The following is a 19,157-nucleotide window of genomic DNA, read 5'->3' as shown; positions in this document are numbered from 1 at the left end:
TCTCTGTCCTTCTCTGTCTCTTTCTGTCTCTCTTCCCTCTTTTTTTCTTCCTCTCTCCCACTCTTTTATCACTTTCTCTCTACTGCCCAACCTGTCCCCATACTTATCTTCGATTGATGATGTTTGCAATAATTTACCTTCTTTCCTAAATAGGCGCAGTTCCCTTACAGGATCCCTCACTCACTCAAACACACACACACACACACACACACACACACACAAACAAAAACACAGACTCAAGCACAAAACCATTTTTCTCCATTCCAATTCGGATCCTATAAATCAATTGCTCTGTGAAACATCTATGAAAAAAATTCAGGTGCTCAGGCATGAAAATGTGCCGCTCAAATACTATAATTTTCCGCCCACACTGAAAAAAAATTAGAGGGAACATTGGTCCCAGCTCCAATCTCACGATCCTCCGGTTTAGATTACTGCGCCGTTTATTACCCTTCAAAACAAACTTTTATTACTGTGACGCCACAGATCCGCAGACTTTGAACGGGCAGAGAACTTTGTGTTTTGGTGCAGAAAGTAACCTCGGCTTCATTACGTTTGAGCTCTACCGTTGCCTGGTTCTGGACAACGTCTCCCTAGGACCCCCCCTCCCTCCAGGACCCCCGGAAGACAATAAGGGAGCAGCGTTTTTTTTTCTCTTTTCTTCGCGAACCTGGACGGAGCGGAGAATTTTGGCAGAGTTGGACTTTTTTGCGGATCCGGACGGGACCCGAACGGGGGCAGCGCCTAAGCGACTTAACGGACGGCGTCTTCGGTTGGAGGTGCACGGGGGCGCCTGGTTGGAGAGCGATGCTGCTGCACCGGGCGCCCCTCTTGCTCTTGGGAGTTGTGCTGGGGTCCTTCGTGCTTGGGACTTTTTGCGGTGAGTTTGCGACGGGGAGGGGGGAAGGAAACAGACGGGGAGGGGATCTCATGTCCTGAGCCGGGTCTTTCTCTCCCCCATCCTCCCCCCTCAGTCCCAAACGCCTTTCCCAGAAGGGAAAATCCTCCTCTTCTCGCGATTCAGTAACTGATTTGTAATCAGCCCCCATTTTTATTTCTGGGAAAACAGAGAGTAGAAGTGAAAAGAGAAGTTTTTAGACTTCAGCCCTGCCGTCTTTCTCCTGGTCGATCCTTCTCCTGCCTGGGCGAAGTCCTCACCATCCAGCTCCACGATTGTCATCAAGCTTTGCCCTCACTGGAAAGATCCTCAGCTCATTTGTTCCAGTTTAGAGAACCTGTTGGGGAGGGGCTGTTTCTGATAATAGCACTTAGATTTCTGTACAGCTTGATACTGCTTGACAGTCCTCTCTAATAAACGCTTGAAGGGGATGGTGTTGTAGTACAAACCCCACAATTCTGCTCTTCTCCCTCTTCCCTCTCCAGCCTCTCCTTCACACTCCCTGTGTTGAATGGATATCATCACCACTGGAGATCCAGCAGCCCCCTCCCCCTTTTAATCTTCCCCAGAACCCTCCTGATCTGCCTGTAGCCCTAAGCGCTGGGAAGACTGAAGCCAGAGGGGAAGGATGGGTGGCCTTTTCTTTTAAAAAATCCTTTTATTCTTCCTTTCTTTTTGGTTTTATTATTTTTCCTTTAGGGGCATGGACAGATAGACCTCGAGTTATGACCACCATTGAGCCCAACATTTAGGTTGCTAAGTGAGAATTTGTTAAGTGAGTTTTGCCCCAATTTACAACCTTTCTTGCCACCGTTAAGTGAATCATTGCAGTTGATATGTTAGTACCCCGATGGTTAAGTGAATCTGGCTTCCCCTGGTCAGAAAATTGCAAAAAGGGATCGCATGATCGGTTCTAAGTAGGGATCAGTGGCCAAGCATGTGAATTCGGATCACATGACCATGGGGATGCTGCAAAGGTCCTAACTGTGAAAAACAATCCCTTTTTTCAGTACTGTTGTAACTCTGAACTGTCACTAAATGAGCTGTTGTAAGTGGAGGACTGCTTTTGTTCCATGTAAACAACCCAGAATTTGGTTTTAAGAGGGAGGAGGCTGTTCAAAGGTTTTCAACAAAGACAAAAATAGCATATAGGAATAAAATGTCCAGTGAGACCACAGTGTAGGCCAATTGGGGAAGGGGCTTAGACTCTTCTCCCCGTTGAAATCTGCCCCCTCCCACTGGAGGACTCATTCCAGGTTACACTGCAGGTTACATTCCAGGTACACCCCTCCCAAAGATCTGGTTAGGCCGGTTAGCATACTGATAAGCGTAGGCGGAAAAGAAACACCTGCGGACTCTCTCCCATGTTTGCCCCTTTTATTACTGCAAAACAAGCTTTTATTACCGTTCATAGTTTCTTTCCTTTAACAACCAGCAGACTTTAGACTTCAGGAGAGACCGAAGGGGCGGGACGATGTCATAGACGGAGCATTTAAGGTCGGATCCTTCTTGCTGGGGGCGGCAGAAGCACCAAAGGAAAAGAGCTCTTTGGCGGGTCTCCCGAGGCCGTTGGCGGAAGGGAGCGAGGTCCGAGCCTGACGCTGCCCAAACATCCTTCCCCTTCAGATCACAGACAGCCACCTTCTGCCAAAAGGTCCCGCAAAGCCCTTTGGGGCGAAACGGGATCGATCGGAGAGGTTCCCAAGAAGAATTAGCGAAGAGGGCATCGCAGTGGCTTAGTCCAGACAACCGGGGAAACCAGGACGCTTGAACGCTAACGTTGCCCGTTTTTGGACAGTGTCTTCCTCGGACCCCTCCCTCCTTCCAGGGACCCCGGAAGAGTCCAAGGGAGCAGCGCCGTTTTCTTTCTTCTTCGAGGACCCAAACAGGGCGGAGAATTTTAGCAGAGTTTGATTACTTTCTGGATCCAGACGGGAGCCGAACTGGGGCAGCGCCTAAGCGACTTGCCCTTAGCGGACGGCAGGCGTCTTCGGTTGGTGGCGCACGGGAGCGCCTGGTTGGAGGGCGATGCAGCTTTACCGGGCGCCCCTCTTGCTCTTGGGGGCGGCGCTGGGGTCTTTTCTGCCAGGCGGCCTTTGCGGTGAGTTTCTGGAAGGATTTGCGAGGGGCGGGTGGGGAGGAAGAAAGAGAAAGGGAGGGTCGCATGTCCTGGATTGGGTCTTTCTCTCCCCCATCCTCCCCCCTCAGTCCCAAAGTCATTTCCCAGATGGAAAAACCTTCCTTCTCTCGCGTTTCAAGCAAGTTATACACCCCTCGGAGAGGGCCCGCAATTTGGGTGTCCTCCTGGATCCACAGCTGACGTTAGAACACCATCTGTCGGCTGTGACCAGGGGGGCCTTTGCCCAGGTTCACCTGGTGCAGCAGTTGCGGCCCTATCTGGACCGGGAGGCACTTCAAATAGTCACTCACGCCCTCCTCACCTCAAGACTAGATTACTGTAACGCACTCTACATGGGGCTGCCCCTGAAGTGTGTTCGAAGACTGCAGTTGGCCCAGAATGCAGCCGTGCGAGCGATAATGGGTGTACCTAGATACACCCATGTTACACCTATCCTCCACGAGCTGCACTGGCTCCCCATTGGTCTCCGGTCGCTTCAAGGTGCTAGTCTTACTTTTAAAGCCCTACATGGTATTGGACCTGGCTACCTGAGAGACCGCCTCCTGCCATTCACCTCCTAACGACCAATAAGATCACACAAGTTGGGCCTCCTCTGGGTGACAATGCTGGCGGGCGGCTCCCCGAGGGAGGGCCTTCTCTGTAGCTGCGCCGGACTTATGGAACGAGCTACCCAGCTACCCGCAGAGATCCGGATCCTTACCACTCTCCTGGCCTGAGACCTGGCTCTTCCGGCAGGCCTGGGGCTGTTGATTAAAATCCAGCCCCACTTGATTGAATGGATGATATCTTATTTTAAATAATTGTATTTTAAATATTTTTATGTTTTTGCTTTTGTTGTGAGCCGCCCAGAGTCCCTAGGGAGTGGGCGGCATACAAGTCTTATTAAAGTGGCAAAGTTGCAAAGTTACTTAAAACTTTGGTAACTGGTCGGTAATTAGCTCCCATTCTGCGAGAACAGAAGTAAAAGTGAAAAGAGAAGTTTTTAAACTTCAGCCCTGGGGGGTCATACTTCTGGCTCCCGTCCTCAATGGGCCAGCCAGCTCGCTCGCGATGAGAAAACTTTGTTTGGAAAGGTTGCCTCTCTAGCCACCATTCAGACCTTCAACTCCTTTGTTATCTTCCATGCAGATCATAGCGCCTACCTGAGTCTTTCCTTGTGTTGTGATTCCCCCCCCCCCGCCCAATTTTCTCTTCTCCCTCGCACAAGACATCCCATGAACTGAAAAGGACTTGGAGTGATCCAGAAATCCCGTCTCGTCATTGTGGAAAAGTTGGAATGGGAGAAACCTCTCCTTCAAATTGAGGAGGTGGTTCTTTCAAGAATTGGGAACCCTTGAGGGGGTCTATTGAGGGGCCCTATGGATCATCTTGTAGGAGATGGAAAGGCTGAGCTGGAAGGAGGGGTTAAAATTCTCATCGGTCTGTCCCAAAGGGGCTTTTCCAAAAGGCAACTGGACTTCCTTGGGGTTTTTTCCCCCTCTTGCCTTGATTAGAAGCACCCGCCCACAAAAGATTGAGACCCCGCCCCCTCTCTGAAAGCGCTGACCACCCGAAGACTGTTCCCCGTCCTCCCCTTCTCCTGCTTTCCCCCTGAACCCCAGGGGAGGTCTTGTGGGGAGGGGACTGAGTCATATCCTGGGGCAAGCGATCCCTCCTCCGGAGTGGGGAAGAACTGCAAGGCTGGCCTCTATTCAGCAGGGAAGAGTCAACCTCGCTTATCTCTCCTGGAGAAGAGGAATCGATCAATCAGAAGGGAGCTGGAAGGGACCTTGGAGGTCTTCTAGTCCAGAATTCCCCAACCTTTCTGGGTTGGTGACCTGGAGGGGGGGAAGCTGCAGGGGGGGGGAAGCTGCAGGGGGGGAAGAGGGGATGATTTTGTGGGAGGGACAAGTGCATGTGTGCGTGCGTTCATGTCGGTGATGTTATTGGCGACGCTCACGCGAGTGGGACCATAAGCTCCCTCAACGAGGCTCGCGCGAGTGGGGCTGTGTGTCCCTGCGGAAGTGTATGCACTCAGTCACGCGGCCCGGTGGCCATTAGCCCTTGGCCCGGTAGTGGGCCACCGCCTGAAGTCTGGAAACCCCTGTTCTAGTCCAACTCGAGCAGGAGAGCCTGTGCCATTTCAGACACGTGGCTGCCCAGTCTCTTCTTTAAAAGCTCCAGTGATGAAGCCTCTGAAGGCAACTTCTGTTCCCCTGGTTTACTGTTCTCACTGTTAGGAAGTTTCTCCTTCATTCCAGGTTGCTTCTCTCCTTCATCAGTTTCCATCCATTGTTTCTTGTTCTGCCTTCAGAGGCTTTGGAAGATACAAGCTGACCCCCCTCTTCTCTGTGGCAGCCCCTCAAATTCTGGAATCCTCCTGATCCTCCTTTTCTCTAGGACATCATGAAGGAGGCGTTTCCCCGTTTCGGTTCAAAGAAGGCAGCGGCTTGTCGCAGAAAGCTGCAGTCCCAGAATCTAAGTGGGACGTGAAGGGCGGAGTGGGGATAACGGAAGGGAACAAGGACGCCAAGGCTGCAAGGCTCCCGCTCCTTCCTCTGTGACGTTGGGAAGTCCGTAGCGCGGTCTAGAAGGGGCGCCGCAGTCTGGGCGACGGTGGGCGGAGAAAGCCAGCCTGGATCCCGGAGACAGCGAGTGAAAATGGTCCCCTGGGAGTTTGGGTCCCTCTTGAACCTTCATCCTTTGGCCGCACCGGCGGGAGGGAGTGGATCCTTTCCCTTTCCCTCCCTTTTCTTCGGTCTTTCCTCTGGTTATAAATGGAAGAATATACGAATTTCCATTCACCCAACGCGGCTGAAAATCGAAGCGAAGGAAGAGGGTGAAACACCCCCCCCCCCTTACTCCCCTCGGAAGAGATTGCGGAGGTGCCAAGATCCCTTTTTCCCTCCTCGGATACAATTAACACTGCCACCTAGTGGACTTGAAACATTGTTACTAAGTTTTACTATCTGAATTGTTTAGAGAGAAGCTGTTCCCTTGAAGGCTACTTGGTTAAGAACTGATAGGGGCAGGAACACAGTTGTTTGTTTATACAGCTGTGGAAACTTTCAGTATCTGGAAACCTACTTTGGAATAAACAGAAGCACTAAGGAAAAGCTCAGAGTGACCATGGAAAGACTTTCATCTTAAAAAAAAAACTTTATTTTCTTTTCCTCTTGTTTTGGTGGCAGAGCTTATGACTATCTTGGTGGGGAGGTGGTGATTTTTTCCTTGGCTCCTTGGCTCCTTTTTTTCTGCAGCTTTGAAGTATTAATTCCTGTTTTTTCTTTGCTCTCTTTTCCTTTTGGAGATATTGGAGACATATGGATGGCTGGTTTTAAACTTTAAGTGAATTGGACTGAAGAATTTTTTCTTCCTTTTTTCTTTTTTAAGTAAGAGATCTCTCTCTCTCTCTCTCTCTCTCTCTCTCTCTCTCTCTCTCTCTTTCTCTCTCCTTTTTTCTTTTTTCATTTTACTCATAATTCTGTATTTTTATAGTTGACACTTAATTTTTGTGATACTCCAGTGGATAATATCAAAAAAATACTCTTAATCGCAATTTATGCACCCAATGAAAAACAAGATGAATTTTACAAAAAACTCCACAAAAAAATTTCTGATGTGGACTATGTTGATATTTGTATGATGGGAGATTTCAATGGCATTGTATACCAGAATATGGACTACAAAACACACAAAACAACAAAGTTAAATAGAAAATTGCTTCCGAAATCCTTTTTTCAGGATGATAGATGAAACAAATTTAAAAGATATTTGGAGAGAAAGAAACCCTACAAAAGAACAATATACTTTTTATTCAAATAGATATTCATCATTTTCCAGAATTGATATGATATGGGCCTCAACAGAACTGATTTGTAACACACAAGAAGTCAAGATTGAAACAAGCACCTGGGCAGATTATAATCCAATCACAATCAAATTTCTTTTTGTACTTCTGTATTTTAAACGCTGATAAATTAAGAAAAAATACTAAGAAAAATAATAATCCGTGGCTCCTGTGGGACAATAGCCTTTGGGGTTTAATTTGTCAACAATTCTGAATGAACTTCTGAGCAAGGTATTCAAATCAAAAGAGAATGTTTAAGTTTGGCCCAATTCCAGTGTATTGTACCTTGGTCCCCTTCCCCCCCCCCACCCAATAAGGGATGTGGTGGCTCAGGGACTAAAATGCTGAGCTTGGTGATCAGAAAGATGGGCAATTCATCGCTTTGAAATGCACATAATACATCCCACCCACAGGCCACAAGTTTGACAGCTAAATGTTTCCAGTTCTGTGTAAATGTTTGAGCGAGGAGTGAAAGTGAAAACAGGATGTTCAAAGTTCTGTTGTCCTCCTCCGACTCCTCCCCACTCCTACCAGGAGAAAGGCTGAGCCTCCCTCCAGTCTAGCTCCCTCCTGATCAGGAAAGTCTCCCCGGGAGGCCTGTGACCAAGAGTGGCTTCTTCTGGGTGTGGTGCAGCTTCCAAGGATCAGGAAGTCTCCCTACTCAGGTGAAACTCCAAGCAGTTCCTGCCCTGCTGTCCTTCAGGCCATGGGCATGAGGGGTCCAATGGGGTCAGGCCCAGAAGCAGTCGAGTGAGCCCTGAGGGTCCCCTCACCTGAGGTGGCCATGTCCAGTTATTTCCCAAGTCAACCAAGAGTCCCCAGGGTCTCCTTTGGCCACTTTCCAGGATGACTGGAATCATCCAAAGTAGAGCAGACAGTTGGCCTTCTGTTTGAGAGCTGCTTTTCATGAGAGCATCGAGGGAGGAGCTGGAGCTGGAGACCCTCCTAATTCTGTCCTTCACCCTCTTCTTCTTCTAGATTCCCCCAGGCACTCCCTATGCTATTCCTACCTGAAGATATCAGAGCCCAACCAAGGGCTGCCCCAGTTCCTCTCCGTGATCCATCTGGATGATCATCCCATTGCTCGATATGACATCCTCAATGGGATGACAGTTCCTCTGGTGCCCTGGATGGAGACAGAGGAGTTAAAGACACCTGAGAGGATTTTCAGAGCTGACCTGGAGTGGTTATCAAACCGCAACCCCCAGATTGGAGGTGAGAGAGGCTGAATTGTCTTCAAGCCCCGAATTCTCTCCCAAATCTCACCTTCCCACCTCTTGTCACTTTGGTTAATGGGAAAAGAGGCAAGTAGGCAAAGAACAGAAAAGGGGGTGGGTGGGAGCTTAGGGGGTTGAGATAAACCCTGTGCCAAAGTTCTGACTAATGAACCCAACCAAATCATAATTCTGAGACTGGAACCTTCCTCAAAGAACTTCTTTATCGGCTACAACATATCGGCATGAGTAAAAGCAAAAGCAACTCTAAATGTTTCCCACGGTTTCAGTATAAATAAAAGAGTAAATGATCCCCCCCCCAAGTGTCACATGTCACATTGGCCAATTCGGTTAATTGGAGAGCTTTTAGGTCACTCCTCTCCATCTCCCTCAGGGACCTCTGGAGATGATCTTGGTTCCTATGGGACAATTACCATATTTTTCGGAGTATAAGACACACCGTTTTCCCTCAAAAAAGAGGCTGAAAATCTGGGTGCATCTTATACACTGAATACAACATTTTTTGCTTCCCGAAACCCTGTCCCCTTCACCCAAATGGCCGTGCATAGCCTCTAGGAAGATTCCAGAGTGCTCCTGGGGGCTGTGGAGGGCGGAAACGAGCAAACATTGGGTCATTTTTTGCTCAATTTCTGCGCCCCCCAACCCCTAGGAGCATTCTACAAGGCTCCTAAAGGCTGTTCATGCCCTTAAAAAAATACAAGCCCATTTTCATGAAAAACGAGCCATTTTTGTGAGGTCTGCATAGTGCAAAAACTTTTTTTTAATTTGCCTCTTCAAAATCTTGGTGCGTCTTATACTTTGGTGTGTCTTATACTCCGAAAAATACGGTATGTGTTATGTCTGGTCTGGACTGGAGTGACATTCCAAACCTCTCCCTCCCCCTCATTCCTGTGTGGCAACTGAGAAATGGAAAAATGGCTGGTGCCCGATTTTGGTAATTGACACTCCTTCCCAAGAAGGGATAATATTGTCTCTGCCCTTGACCACCAATGGGTGTAAGGAGCATGAGGATGAAAGATCCTTTCCTGCAAAGGAAAGAAAACAGCTTCTCCTCCCCAAGATCTTCTCTCTCTGTCAGGGTTACAAGTAACACCCCCAACAAAAGAAGACTCCAAGGCCAGAAGTTCCTCAAAGTTCCATTTTATTAGAGATGTCATATTGGCACATCTGGGGAAACCCGAATCGGAAAGCTTCCAGGTTTTTCCCACCCAAAGGAAAGTCCAAGTCCCTGCCCCAGCACCCACATGTCCATCACATGGTCCAATCAATGCACCGTCCCAACTGGAGATGCCTCCCAGCCACACCACTCCAGGGGCAGGGCAAGATGTCCTTGACTCTCTGAGAAAGGAATGTTATTATGGCTAGATATCTCCCCTACTCCATACAATCCCCCCTCCCAGTTTCCCACAGCACTAAATGTGGCAGGCCTGAAGATCCAAAGTAAAAGATGGCTTCCAGGACAGACACTCTTATGGTCTTCGTGATCTTCTAGAAGTCTTAGTGTAGCCCCAGATCACAGAAAAAATCTCCCACCATTGAAAAGAAGAGGAGAGGCAACATCTCTTTCCCTCCCCTGGTGGGATAGGTGGGAAGTAGACACTTCAATCGTTTTGAGCAGAAAGTCTCTAGGGAGAGGAACTCTGGATATTTCTACGCCCTCTCTGTGCATTTCAGGGCTTCAAACCTGGCAGGTGAATTTGGGCTGTGAGCTCATTGAAGACGGGAGCAAAGGATGGTTTTTGCACTATGGCTACGATGGGATGGACTTCATCAGCTTCCACAAGGAGACCCTGAGATGGGTGACAGCTCAGCCCCAGGCCCAGAAGGTCAAGGAGGAGTGGGAGAAAAACCGATGGTGGTCCCAGAGAAGCAAAGACTTCCTGGAGAAGACCTGCATTGAGTGGCTACAGAAATTCCTGTCCTACCAGAAAGAGGCTCCGAAGAAGACAGGTGAGTGGCCAAATGGGCTCAGATTGTGCTGTTTTTTTCTAGGCCTCCACATCTTCCCCTCCTCAGGTTTTGTGCTCTACACAGCCAAGCCACCCTTCATGTGCCTGGCAGAAACAGAACTGGGAACTTACCAAAACAAACTAGGGGAATTTGCCACAGTAGGGAAAAGAAGTTCCAAACCGTCACCCCTCAAAAAGCAAGTTCTTCAAAGAAAAAGAAAAGGAAACCAAAGGAACCAGATATTAAGGCTGAGATCCAATCCTTTTTCATGAGGAAATCTAATTTTTGCATCCTGCATTTGTGGCAGAATCAAAAGCTGATTGATTCTCTTCCCAATTTCCACCTTGGACAACAAATTCAATTTAGGGTGTCAAAACTGAATCAAAGCCCAAGCATTGCAATTACTTTGGTCGGAGTGAGAACTTTACCCCCAACTCCATGTGTCCCTTTCAAAAATGAATCTAAAGAGTTCAGTGTCCCAGAGGTTCAAGGGAGGAGAGGGAGCAGAGGGAGAGGATGGGCAAAGGAGATCTTTCCACTTATTAAATCACCTTGACAGAAACTCTAGAAATCCCAGGAACTTTGTTGTTACTCTTTCTTCAGAGCCCCCAGTGGGGAAAGTGACTCGCAAAGTGGTGGATGACAGCCTGGAGGTCCTCATCTGCCAGGCCTTTGGCTTCTACCCCAAGGAGATCCAGGCCACCTGGATGAAAGATGGAGAGGTCTGCCAGTATGAGACCCTCCATAGGAATGTTGCCCCCAACTCAGATGGGACCTATTATGTCCAGCTCAGCACTGAGATCGACCCCAAGGAGAGGAACCGTTTTCAGTGTCACCTGGAGCACGAGGGTTTGCAGGAGCCCCTGGTCTTGGCCTGGGAGGAGGAAACAGGTGAGAGGCTCAGCATTTGCAATATGTCACCTTGTGGTGAGATGGGTGGCATCTAAATTTATTAAATCAAATAATCAATAAAAATAAATGTAGAAGTAGATTGGGTTCAATCAATACCATTTTCAGTGGGGGAGGTTGGCCCTTTGTCAGCCCAACAAGGGAGACCAGAATAATAATAAAAAAAACAATGCCAGGTACAATCTGGCAATCTGAAAATGCTTCTGCCTCCCTCCATTTATCTTCAGGTGATCTTGAGAAGGGCCTGTTTAACATGTCTACTTAAACTGATTTCTTGGCCCAGGTTGAAATCTCCTCCTTATCTGCCTTCTCCCTTGGTTGTGGCTCCTCCTTTGCCACTTCAAGGCCATTTGCTCTTCCCTCTTCAGCCTCAGGGGAACAGGGGGCTTCCTTCATGTGGAGACACTGCATGGAGGCCAGTTCAGATTGGGAAATGCTTCCATTGCTCAGCATATCCATGTCAGGGAAGTCAGAATCTGTCTAATCAGAACCATGTTTCTCTTTCTTTAGATATGTGGTTATTTCATTTGGTGGAAGTTGTGATGATCATAATCTTGGGAGCTGTGATTCTCTTCCTGATCTGTAAGTGAAATGCATCCATTGACCTCCCCCCCAAGTCCTGTGTCTTTCTGTGCTGATTGAGCTTACGTGGGTGGGAGAGGGTCTCCCTGATAGTTGCAGCCAGGATCCCCACAAGATCCCCACAAGCAACATTTTGAATGAGAGTCAGAAAGGAAGGAGAAAGGAAGGCAGCCATTTTTCTACTTCCCCTAAATCTCAGAATGTTCCACCTTCCTGTTGTCTGGAAGGAAGCCTCTTTGGCCTTAATGGACGTCCTTCAAAGGAGCAAATATCAGGGGCTCAAGAATCAAAGAAAAGTCCCATAAATGGTCTGGAAAGTGCTTGAAAAACAATAATCCCGACCCTGATAAAGATCAAGGAAGTTCTGGTGGAAGGTGGGGGCAATGGAGGGAGGGGCCTTGTGTCCTCTTCCCCTGCTTGCAGTCACACCTGGGGACAGACAACAATAGGAAGGAAGCCCCAGTGGTAAAAGCAGCCGCTGCTGCTGCTTCTTCTGCTCCTACTCAGAGCAAGAGACGTGAGAGGGAGCAGGGATGTGGGAAAGGTCTTCTCAGTTGAGCTTCACCAAGTGTGAGTCAATGCATCCATGTTATTTTTTCAGAAATTGTCCCATTTCCTCCTTCCAGGATGGGCCTTGCTTGTGATTTCTCTTGCTTGCCAGCTAGTCTCAGGTGCAACTGCTAAACCAATCAGACCCACCTTAGCTTTCAAGACCAGATCTTCAGTCTGCCTAGGTTGGGACTGGGGTTTTGGAGTAGAAATCAAAACAAATGTTGCGAGAGTTGGATTAAGAACTGCCATGTTTGGATTATGTGGGGAACACCACCTGCCTTTTACCAATTCCCAAAAGTCTAACATCCTTGCTTAAAAACAATTGATGGTGGCCAAGGTCCTTTCAGGAGAGGTTGGGATTGGGGTTTTGGAGTAGAAATCAAAACACACATGGGGGAGCGCCTTCTCTCTTGTACCAATAACAGAATTCCCAGAGGTTTAGCATCATTGAATAAAAGTCAGTGATGGTTTAGTTAGAAACCCCAACCGGGAACAGCCCTGCTGGGCAGCTTTAAATGGCTTCACTGGTGTTGGAGAAACAGGACTGTGATGTCCTATAGGAGCTCTAATGGGAACACGGACAGTTTCAACTTGATCATTTCTCAATAACTCCCAGGAATTTCCCTTCCAGTTCCCCATGGTCAGCACCTCTAGACAGCCAACAATTTTGCCTTTCATTTATAATAAGCAAATCAAGATGCTGAGTTACAATCCAGGCAGTTTTACCACCTGGCCCCCTTGGGGTCTTCAGCTTAAATCCATCTCAGGCAGGAGCTGCTGCTCCAGAAATAAACTAGCTGTCTTCTCTCTTTGCCATCTATTAGGCTGCTGGAGGAAATACAGGAAAAATCTCCCTCAGACAATGACAGCTTACGTCAAACACCTTCCTTTAGAAAACTGTTGTTCTTCCTCTACTTGTACCACTGAAGATGAGATTCAATCACAGGCAAAGTTCCCACCCAAAATGATATCAGAGGTGAGCCTCACTATTGTTGAAGTCTATTTAAGAGACAATACTACTACTACTACTACTACTACTACTACTACTACTACTAGTAGTAGTAGTAGTAGTAGTAGTTCTTCTTCTTCTTCTTCTTCTCCTCCTCCTCCTCCTCCTCCTCCTCCTCCTCCTCCTCCTCCTCCTCCTCCTCCTCCTTCTTCTTCTTCTTCTTCTATATCTGTCATCAGACGTTGGAGATCATGTTGGTGATCCTATTTTTTATCAACAACTGCATGAAAAAGTACTGTTGAGTTTTGTCCAAATGGGTCCCTTAGATTTTGAAGCCATAATGTTCTTCTTCTGCCTCATTTGAGGTTTGAGGTTTATTTTATTTATATGCCGCCCTATTCCCTGAGGGACTCAGGGTGGCTCACAAATCCAAGGGGAGGGGGGAGGTAAACACAAAGAAACTACAACAGAAAAGGTACAGGGGAATTTTAAAGACAACCAACAGCCACACAATCGAGAGGGGAGGGGAACTCATCAACCCCAGGCCTGCCGACACAGCCAGGTTTTAAGGGCTTTTCGGAAAGCCTGGAGAGAAGTGAGGGTCCGAATCTCTGCGGGGAGCTCGTTCCAAAGGGCCGGAGCAGCCACAGATAAGCCTGGAAGCCCGGGTAGTAGCCAGATGACATTGGCCAGTAAATGGAACCCGGAGGAGGCCTAATCTCTGGGATCTAATGGGCCTTTGGGAGGTAATTGGCAGGAGGCGGTCTCTCAAGTACCCAGGTCCAATACCATGTAGGGCTGTATAAGTAATGACTAGCACCTTGAAGCGTATCCGGAGACCAATCGGTAACCAGTGCAGCTCGCGGAGGATAGGTGTAACGTGGGTGTACCGAGGTGCACCCACAATCGCTCAAGCGGCTGCATTCTGGACGAGCTGAAGTCTCCGAATACTCTTCAAGGGCTGCCCCATGTAGAGCGCATTGCAGTAGTCCAGTCTTGAGGTCACAAGGGCATGAGTGACTGTTGCGAGTGCCTCCTGGTTCACGTAGGGACGCAATTGGTGCACCACGTGAACCTGGGCAAATGCCCCCCTGATCACAGCTGACAAATGATGTTCTAAGGTCAGTTGTGGGTCCAGGAGGACTCCCAAATTGCGAACCCTGTCTGAGGGGCGTAAAATTTCACCCCCCAGCCTGAGTGATGGAATGCTTAGCCAATTTTTGGGAGGGAAACACAGCAGCCACTCAGTCTTGTCTGGATTGAGCGTAAGCTTGTTTACCCCCATCCAGACCCTGACAGCCTCCAGGCACTGGCACATCACGTCAACCGCTTCACTGAGTTGGCACGGGGCGGATAGATACAACTGGGTATCATCCGCATACTGGTGGTATTTTATCCTGTGCCGCCGAATGATCTGGCCCAACGGCTTCATGTAGATGTTAAACAGGAGGGGGGACAGGACCGAACCCTGCAGAACCCCATATTTCAGGGGCTTAGGGGTCGACCTCTGCCCCCCCAACCAACACCGACTGCAACCTGTCTGAGAGGTAGGGGGAGAACCACCGAAGGACGGTGCCTCCCACCCCCACCTCCTGTAACCGCTGCAGAAGGATACCATGGTCAATGATATCGAAGGCCACTGAGAGGTCAAGAAGCACTAGGACGGAGGCATGACCTCCCTCCCTGGCTCTCCAGAGATCATCGCTCAGTGCGACCAAAGCAGTTTCCGTGCTGTAGCCAGGCCTGAATCCAGACTGAAAGGGATCCAGATAATCGGCTTCATCCAAGGACCATTGGAGCTGAAAGGCCACCACTTTCTCAACAACTTTCCCAACGAAGGGAAGGTTGGAGACTGGATGGTAGTTATTCAAAATGGCTGGATCTAGAGATGGCTTCTTCAGGAGGGGTCTCACCACCGCTGCCTTCAATGGCGGGGAAAGAAGCCCTCCCGAAGGGAGGCATTCACTACCACCTGGATCCAGCCCCGCATCACCTCCTTGCTGTTCGCGACCAGCCAGGAGGGGCACGGGTCCAGTGCACACGTGGCGGCACTCACTGCTCCCATGGCCTTCATCAGGAGTAACAAGTTGAAAATCAATCCAGAAATGTCGCTCAAGACCTTCCCCCGGTGCCTCGGCTGGCTCAACGCAATTGGAATCCAGGTCTGTCTGAAGCCAAGCAACTTTGTCCGCGAGGAACTGGACAAACTCCTCCGCTCTACCTTGTAAGGAATTATCCACAACCCTCCCATTCAGGAGGGAGCGGGTTACCCTAAACAAGGCGGCTGGGCGTGACTCAGCGGACGCAATCAGAGTGGCAATATAGGTGTTCTTAGCTGTCCGGATTGCTGAGAGGTATACTCCGATGCAAGCTTTTAATAGTGCTCGGTCTGACTCGGATTTACTGGACCTCCAGCGGCGTCTAGGCGTCTCTTTTGGCGCTTCATCTCCCGGAGGTCTTTGGTGAACCAAGGAGCCCTCCTGGATCCAAGCAGCAACTAAGGTCTCCACCGGACTGTGGGCGAGAGTATCAGGCACAATACCAAGCGCCGTCTGGAAACCCTGAGGATCCATAAGACGCCTGGGGTGGAACCACCTAATCGGCTCCTCCTCCCTACAGTGGGGGATTGGTCTCCGGAAGTCGAGCCTCAGTAGGAAGTGGTCCGACCATGACAGGGGCAAGATCTCACTACCCCTCAAACCAAGATCACAACTCCACTGCTCCGAGAGAAATACGAGGTCGAGCGTGTGACCTGATGAATGAGTTAGGCCCTGAATTATTTGAGTCAAGCCCATGGCTGTCATGGAAGCCATGAACTCCTGCGCTCCATCAGAGTGCTCGCCGAGCGAAGGCAGATTGAAGGATCATAAGTCTGGGGAACTCAACTGCCAGTTCAGCTACTGACTCGAGAAGCGAGGGGAGGGCTGTTCTCTCGCTGTTGGGAGGCAGGTACATTAACAACAAGCCCACTTGACCCGCAAGGTCCAACTTCACCAGCAAGGACTCATACCCGACAAGCTCTGGAGCAGAGGGACTAAAGACTTTCGGATAACAATGGCCACTCCCCCACCCCTTAACTGGGGCCGCGGTTGATGAAGCACCTGAAAATCCTCTGGGCACATTTCAGTGAGGAGGACTCCTCCCTCCGGGCCCAGCCAGGTTTCAGTAATACATGCCAGGTCTGCCCCCTCGTCTAAAATTAGGTCCTGGACGAGGGGAGCTTTGTGAACCACAGACCTGGCATTTAGCAACAAAAATCTGAGACCAGGGTCCTGATTACTTCCGCCATCTGGCTTTGGAGTGGAACTAACAGGGCCGGAAGGAGGGATCCCTATGACGCAGGGAACCCTCCTTCCCCGGTAATGGCTTGCCCTGAAGTTCCCGCCATATCTGCCCCTCCCCGTTATGACCCTAATGTTCCGGCCCATCTATGGTCCCTCCACCCTCCCCACTTGCCTTCAATCTGTATGCTGTATGTTTCTGGGTATCGCATCACATGCCTGAAACATTCTAACTTTTGCTTTTTAATTGTTTTGATTATTTCCCTTGGCTTTCCCAGGCAACTTATCACCTCTTCATTTCTGATTTTAGACAAAACCTGGGGCTTGGAGAATACCTGAGAGCCAACACCTTCAGGATTGTTGGGGTGGGGAATCCATCCTCAAAGTCTTCCCAAGGCAGCCATGGAGGGACGGTGGGCTGTCTGGGGCTCCTCTGGGGCTCAGCCCCTCCTCTTGGGGACCCTCTGATCTGGTTGCAATACAAGGGAAAATCAGTCAAAGCTCAGCTTCTCTGGCCCTCCAGCTCCAAGGAAGGAGAATGTGACAGGAAAAGGGCTGGGAACAAGAAGTGGGGCACCCTGGGAAAATGGGGGATTTCTGTCCAGGAAGGACTGGAGGGGAGGGGAAGAAAGAGAAGGTGAGCTAGAAAAAGATGGGTAGAGGCCTTCTAGGATAAAGGCTTCTTGGTGATGATGAGCTGGAGGTATAATAGAGACAAGAGAGAGGAAACACTGGTGGGAGAAGTGATGTCCCTTCCTAGAAATTCCTCTCTCTCTCAGGGAGGACCTGTTTATATGATTGCTTCCTTCCCTACAGGGTGGCTGTGGTGAGAAGACAGAGCTAAGGGAAGGAGAGAAAAGACCTCTGAAGGCTTCCCCAGATGCCTATTCAGATAAAGTGGAAGGAGCAGCTCTGGAGATTTCAGAGGGGGCCCCTCAGAGAAACAACCAGTGGAGCACCTGGCTGGAGAGGAAATGGGAGAAATGGAGATCTAGCTGGAGGGCTCACAGACCCAATCAGAAGCCCAAGATGGAGAAGGATTTTGCTGTAGCTGATCAGGAGGGATGAGAAGAACCCGTTGAGTAGGACTGAACAGAGGGAGGCACAATGGAGGTCGGTCGATTGCCTCTTTCCTCCTATGGAGTAATACCAGCACACCCTCCTTAATCCAAGATTCGCACAATGTAGTGTTAGAAACAACCACACATTTTTCCCTGCCATGCAGGTACTGTCACTTTGTGGCTGCTGTTTACATGACTTCCAGCCTGCACTCCATGTGACCTCCGTTTGGACTTCAGACCTGCTTCTCAGACTTTGGCCTTGCATAAGGTGACCAGATTTTCAGATTGGTAAAGAGGGTCACCTTTGACCGCGGGGCGTGGGTGGGGGGGTGTTGATTAAAAATTTTATACGGAGCAACAAAAATTTTCATACAACGCAAAAATAGTATTGTAATATTTTTTTATTTAAACATAACTACATTTTACAAATATAATACGTTTATTTACATTTATATTTATTAAATATATTGACAAAAATTATGTACAGAATAATTTTACTCTTTGGCATATTTCTCACTTGAGTGAATTTTTTTTAGTAGATTGCTGTCATTGTTTAAAAGGTCATGAAATTTTTCACACAAATTTGTTAAATTATATTTCACACATAAAATGGCTTTCAAAGTCTCAACACTTAATTGTGATTTTTCTGATGTCCACACTTTATTTACCGTAGAAAAAACGTGTTCAGTCGCAGCATTAGTTCCTGGTAACAATCAGGTAACAATCAGGAAGATACATTGGCATTGAAAAAAGTGACTGATGACCATTTTTCACACTTAGCGACCATTTTCACACTTAGCGATTGTTGTGGCATCCTCATGGTCACGCGATCAAAATGTTGATGTTTGGCAAGAGATTTGTATTTCTGATGGTCGCTAAGTGTGAAAAATGGTCATCAGTCACTTTTTTCAATGCCATTGTATCTTCCTGATTATTAAAAGTGCAAATTCACTCAGTGCCAATCATGACTCCTGAGTCCATTTCAAAGTATTGTGCATAGAAATTTTAAAAATGGCTTGTTTCAATTTATTTTGGATAGAATCTTTTTTTAAATAGTTTAAGACAATTTAAAAAAAGAATCAACACAGAATACCACTATTTAAAAAAATCATATGCACAATAAATAAAATATTATTTTAAAATACATTAAAAAAATAAAAGAAAAAAACCCGGCTCACTTACCAGCAGGCAGGCAGAGTCAGCAGATCTTCGTAGCGATGGATGGAAGCACACAGGGAGCCTATATATACGCAACTGCAGTAACAATGACAATGATGAAGGATTGGATTGAGTTAAAGAATAAAAGAATTCTGATCTTAGAAGGCCATGACCTGCAGGCGGTTCCACCACAAAACCGCGATGCCCTTATCCGCGCCGACATAAGTGCGGAGGCAAATCCGCGGCGTCCGAAGCGCTAATAAAAAAACGACCCTACCGCCGCAACAACAGCGCGGTGACAGAAGGGCGTTCTACATGCTTCGTTCTTTGCCTCCAAAGGTAGCCCTCCTCCTCCAGCTGACAGCGGCAGCGGGCACGGGGCAAAGCGGGCTGCCCAGCAGCAGCAGCCCGCGGGAAGGGTCCAGCACAGCCGCGGGGGGCATCAGGAAGCGGAGGAGGACGCGGCAGCGGCGGCGGCTGAGGCTCTCCCGGGCCGGCGAAGCGGGCTTGCCCGGCGGAGGCAGGCTGCCCTCTTCTTCCTCAACAACATCTCCTTGGACGGGCGGCCTCCGCCGCCGGCGCCTCCCCCGGAGGAAGAGGCAGGGCGGGCGGC

At 48.8% G+C, this 19,157-nt stretch overlaps 1 protein-coding gene across 1 annotated transcript; it reads left to right on the top strand.

The window, feature by feature from the left end:
* The first annotated feature begins 4,948 nt into the window (after positions 1 to 4,948).
* LOC148047191 (major histocompatibility complex class I-related protein 1-like) lies at positions 4,949 to 17,393 on the top strand. Its single transcript, XM_087711118.1, has 7 exons — positions 4,949 to 4,981; positions 7,737 to 8,082; positions 9,777 to 10,052; positions 10,656 to 10,943; positions 11,472 to 11,524; positions 12,712 to 13,071; positions 17,142 to 17,393. Exons 1-7 carry the CDS (start codon positions 4,949 to 4,951, stop codon positions 17,391 to 17,393), a joined length of 1,608 nt encoding a protein of 535 aa, XP_087567244.1.
* The last annotated feature ends 1,764 nt before the right edge of the window (positions 17,394 to 19,157 follow it).

The sequence above is a fragment of the Thamnophis sirtalis genome, unplaced genomic scaffold (genome assembly GCF_051295495.1).
Source record: "Thamnophis sirtalis isolate CommonGarterSnake01/CBP01778 unplaced genomic scaffold, rThaSir2_p1.2 scaffold_3, whole genome shotgun sequence".
Classification (NCBI taxonomy): domain Eukaryota; kingdom Metazoa; phylum Chordata; class Lepidosauria; order Squamata; family Natricidae; genus Thamnophis; species Thamnophis sirtalis.
Note: the sequence above shows the minus strand (reverse complement) of the source record. Positions and strands in the feature narration are given on the sequence as shown.

Bases quoted from the DNA above. Each gene is read 5' to 3' on its own strand.
- LOC148047191 (XM_087711118.1), top strand. From the start codon at position 4,949: ATGTCGGTGATGTTATTGGCGACGCTCACGCGA. The intron at 8,083-9,776 runs GTGAGAGAGGCT...TGTGCATTTCAG, and splicing joins CCGCAACCCCCAGATTGGAG to GGCTTCAAACCTGGCAGGTG. The intron at 10,053-10,655 runs GTGAGTGGCCAA...CTCTTTCTTCAG, and splicing joins AGAGGCTCCGAAGAAGACAG to AGCCCCCAGTGGGGAAAGTG.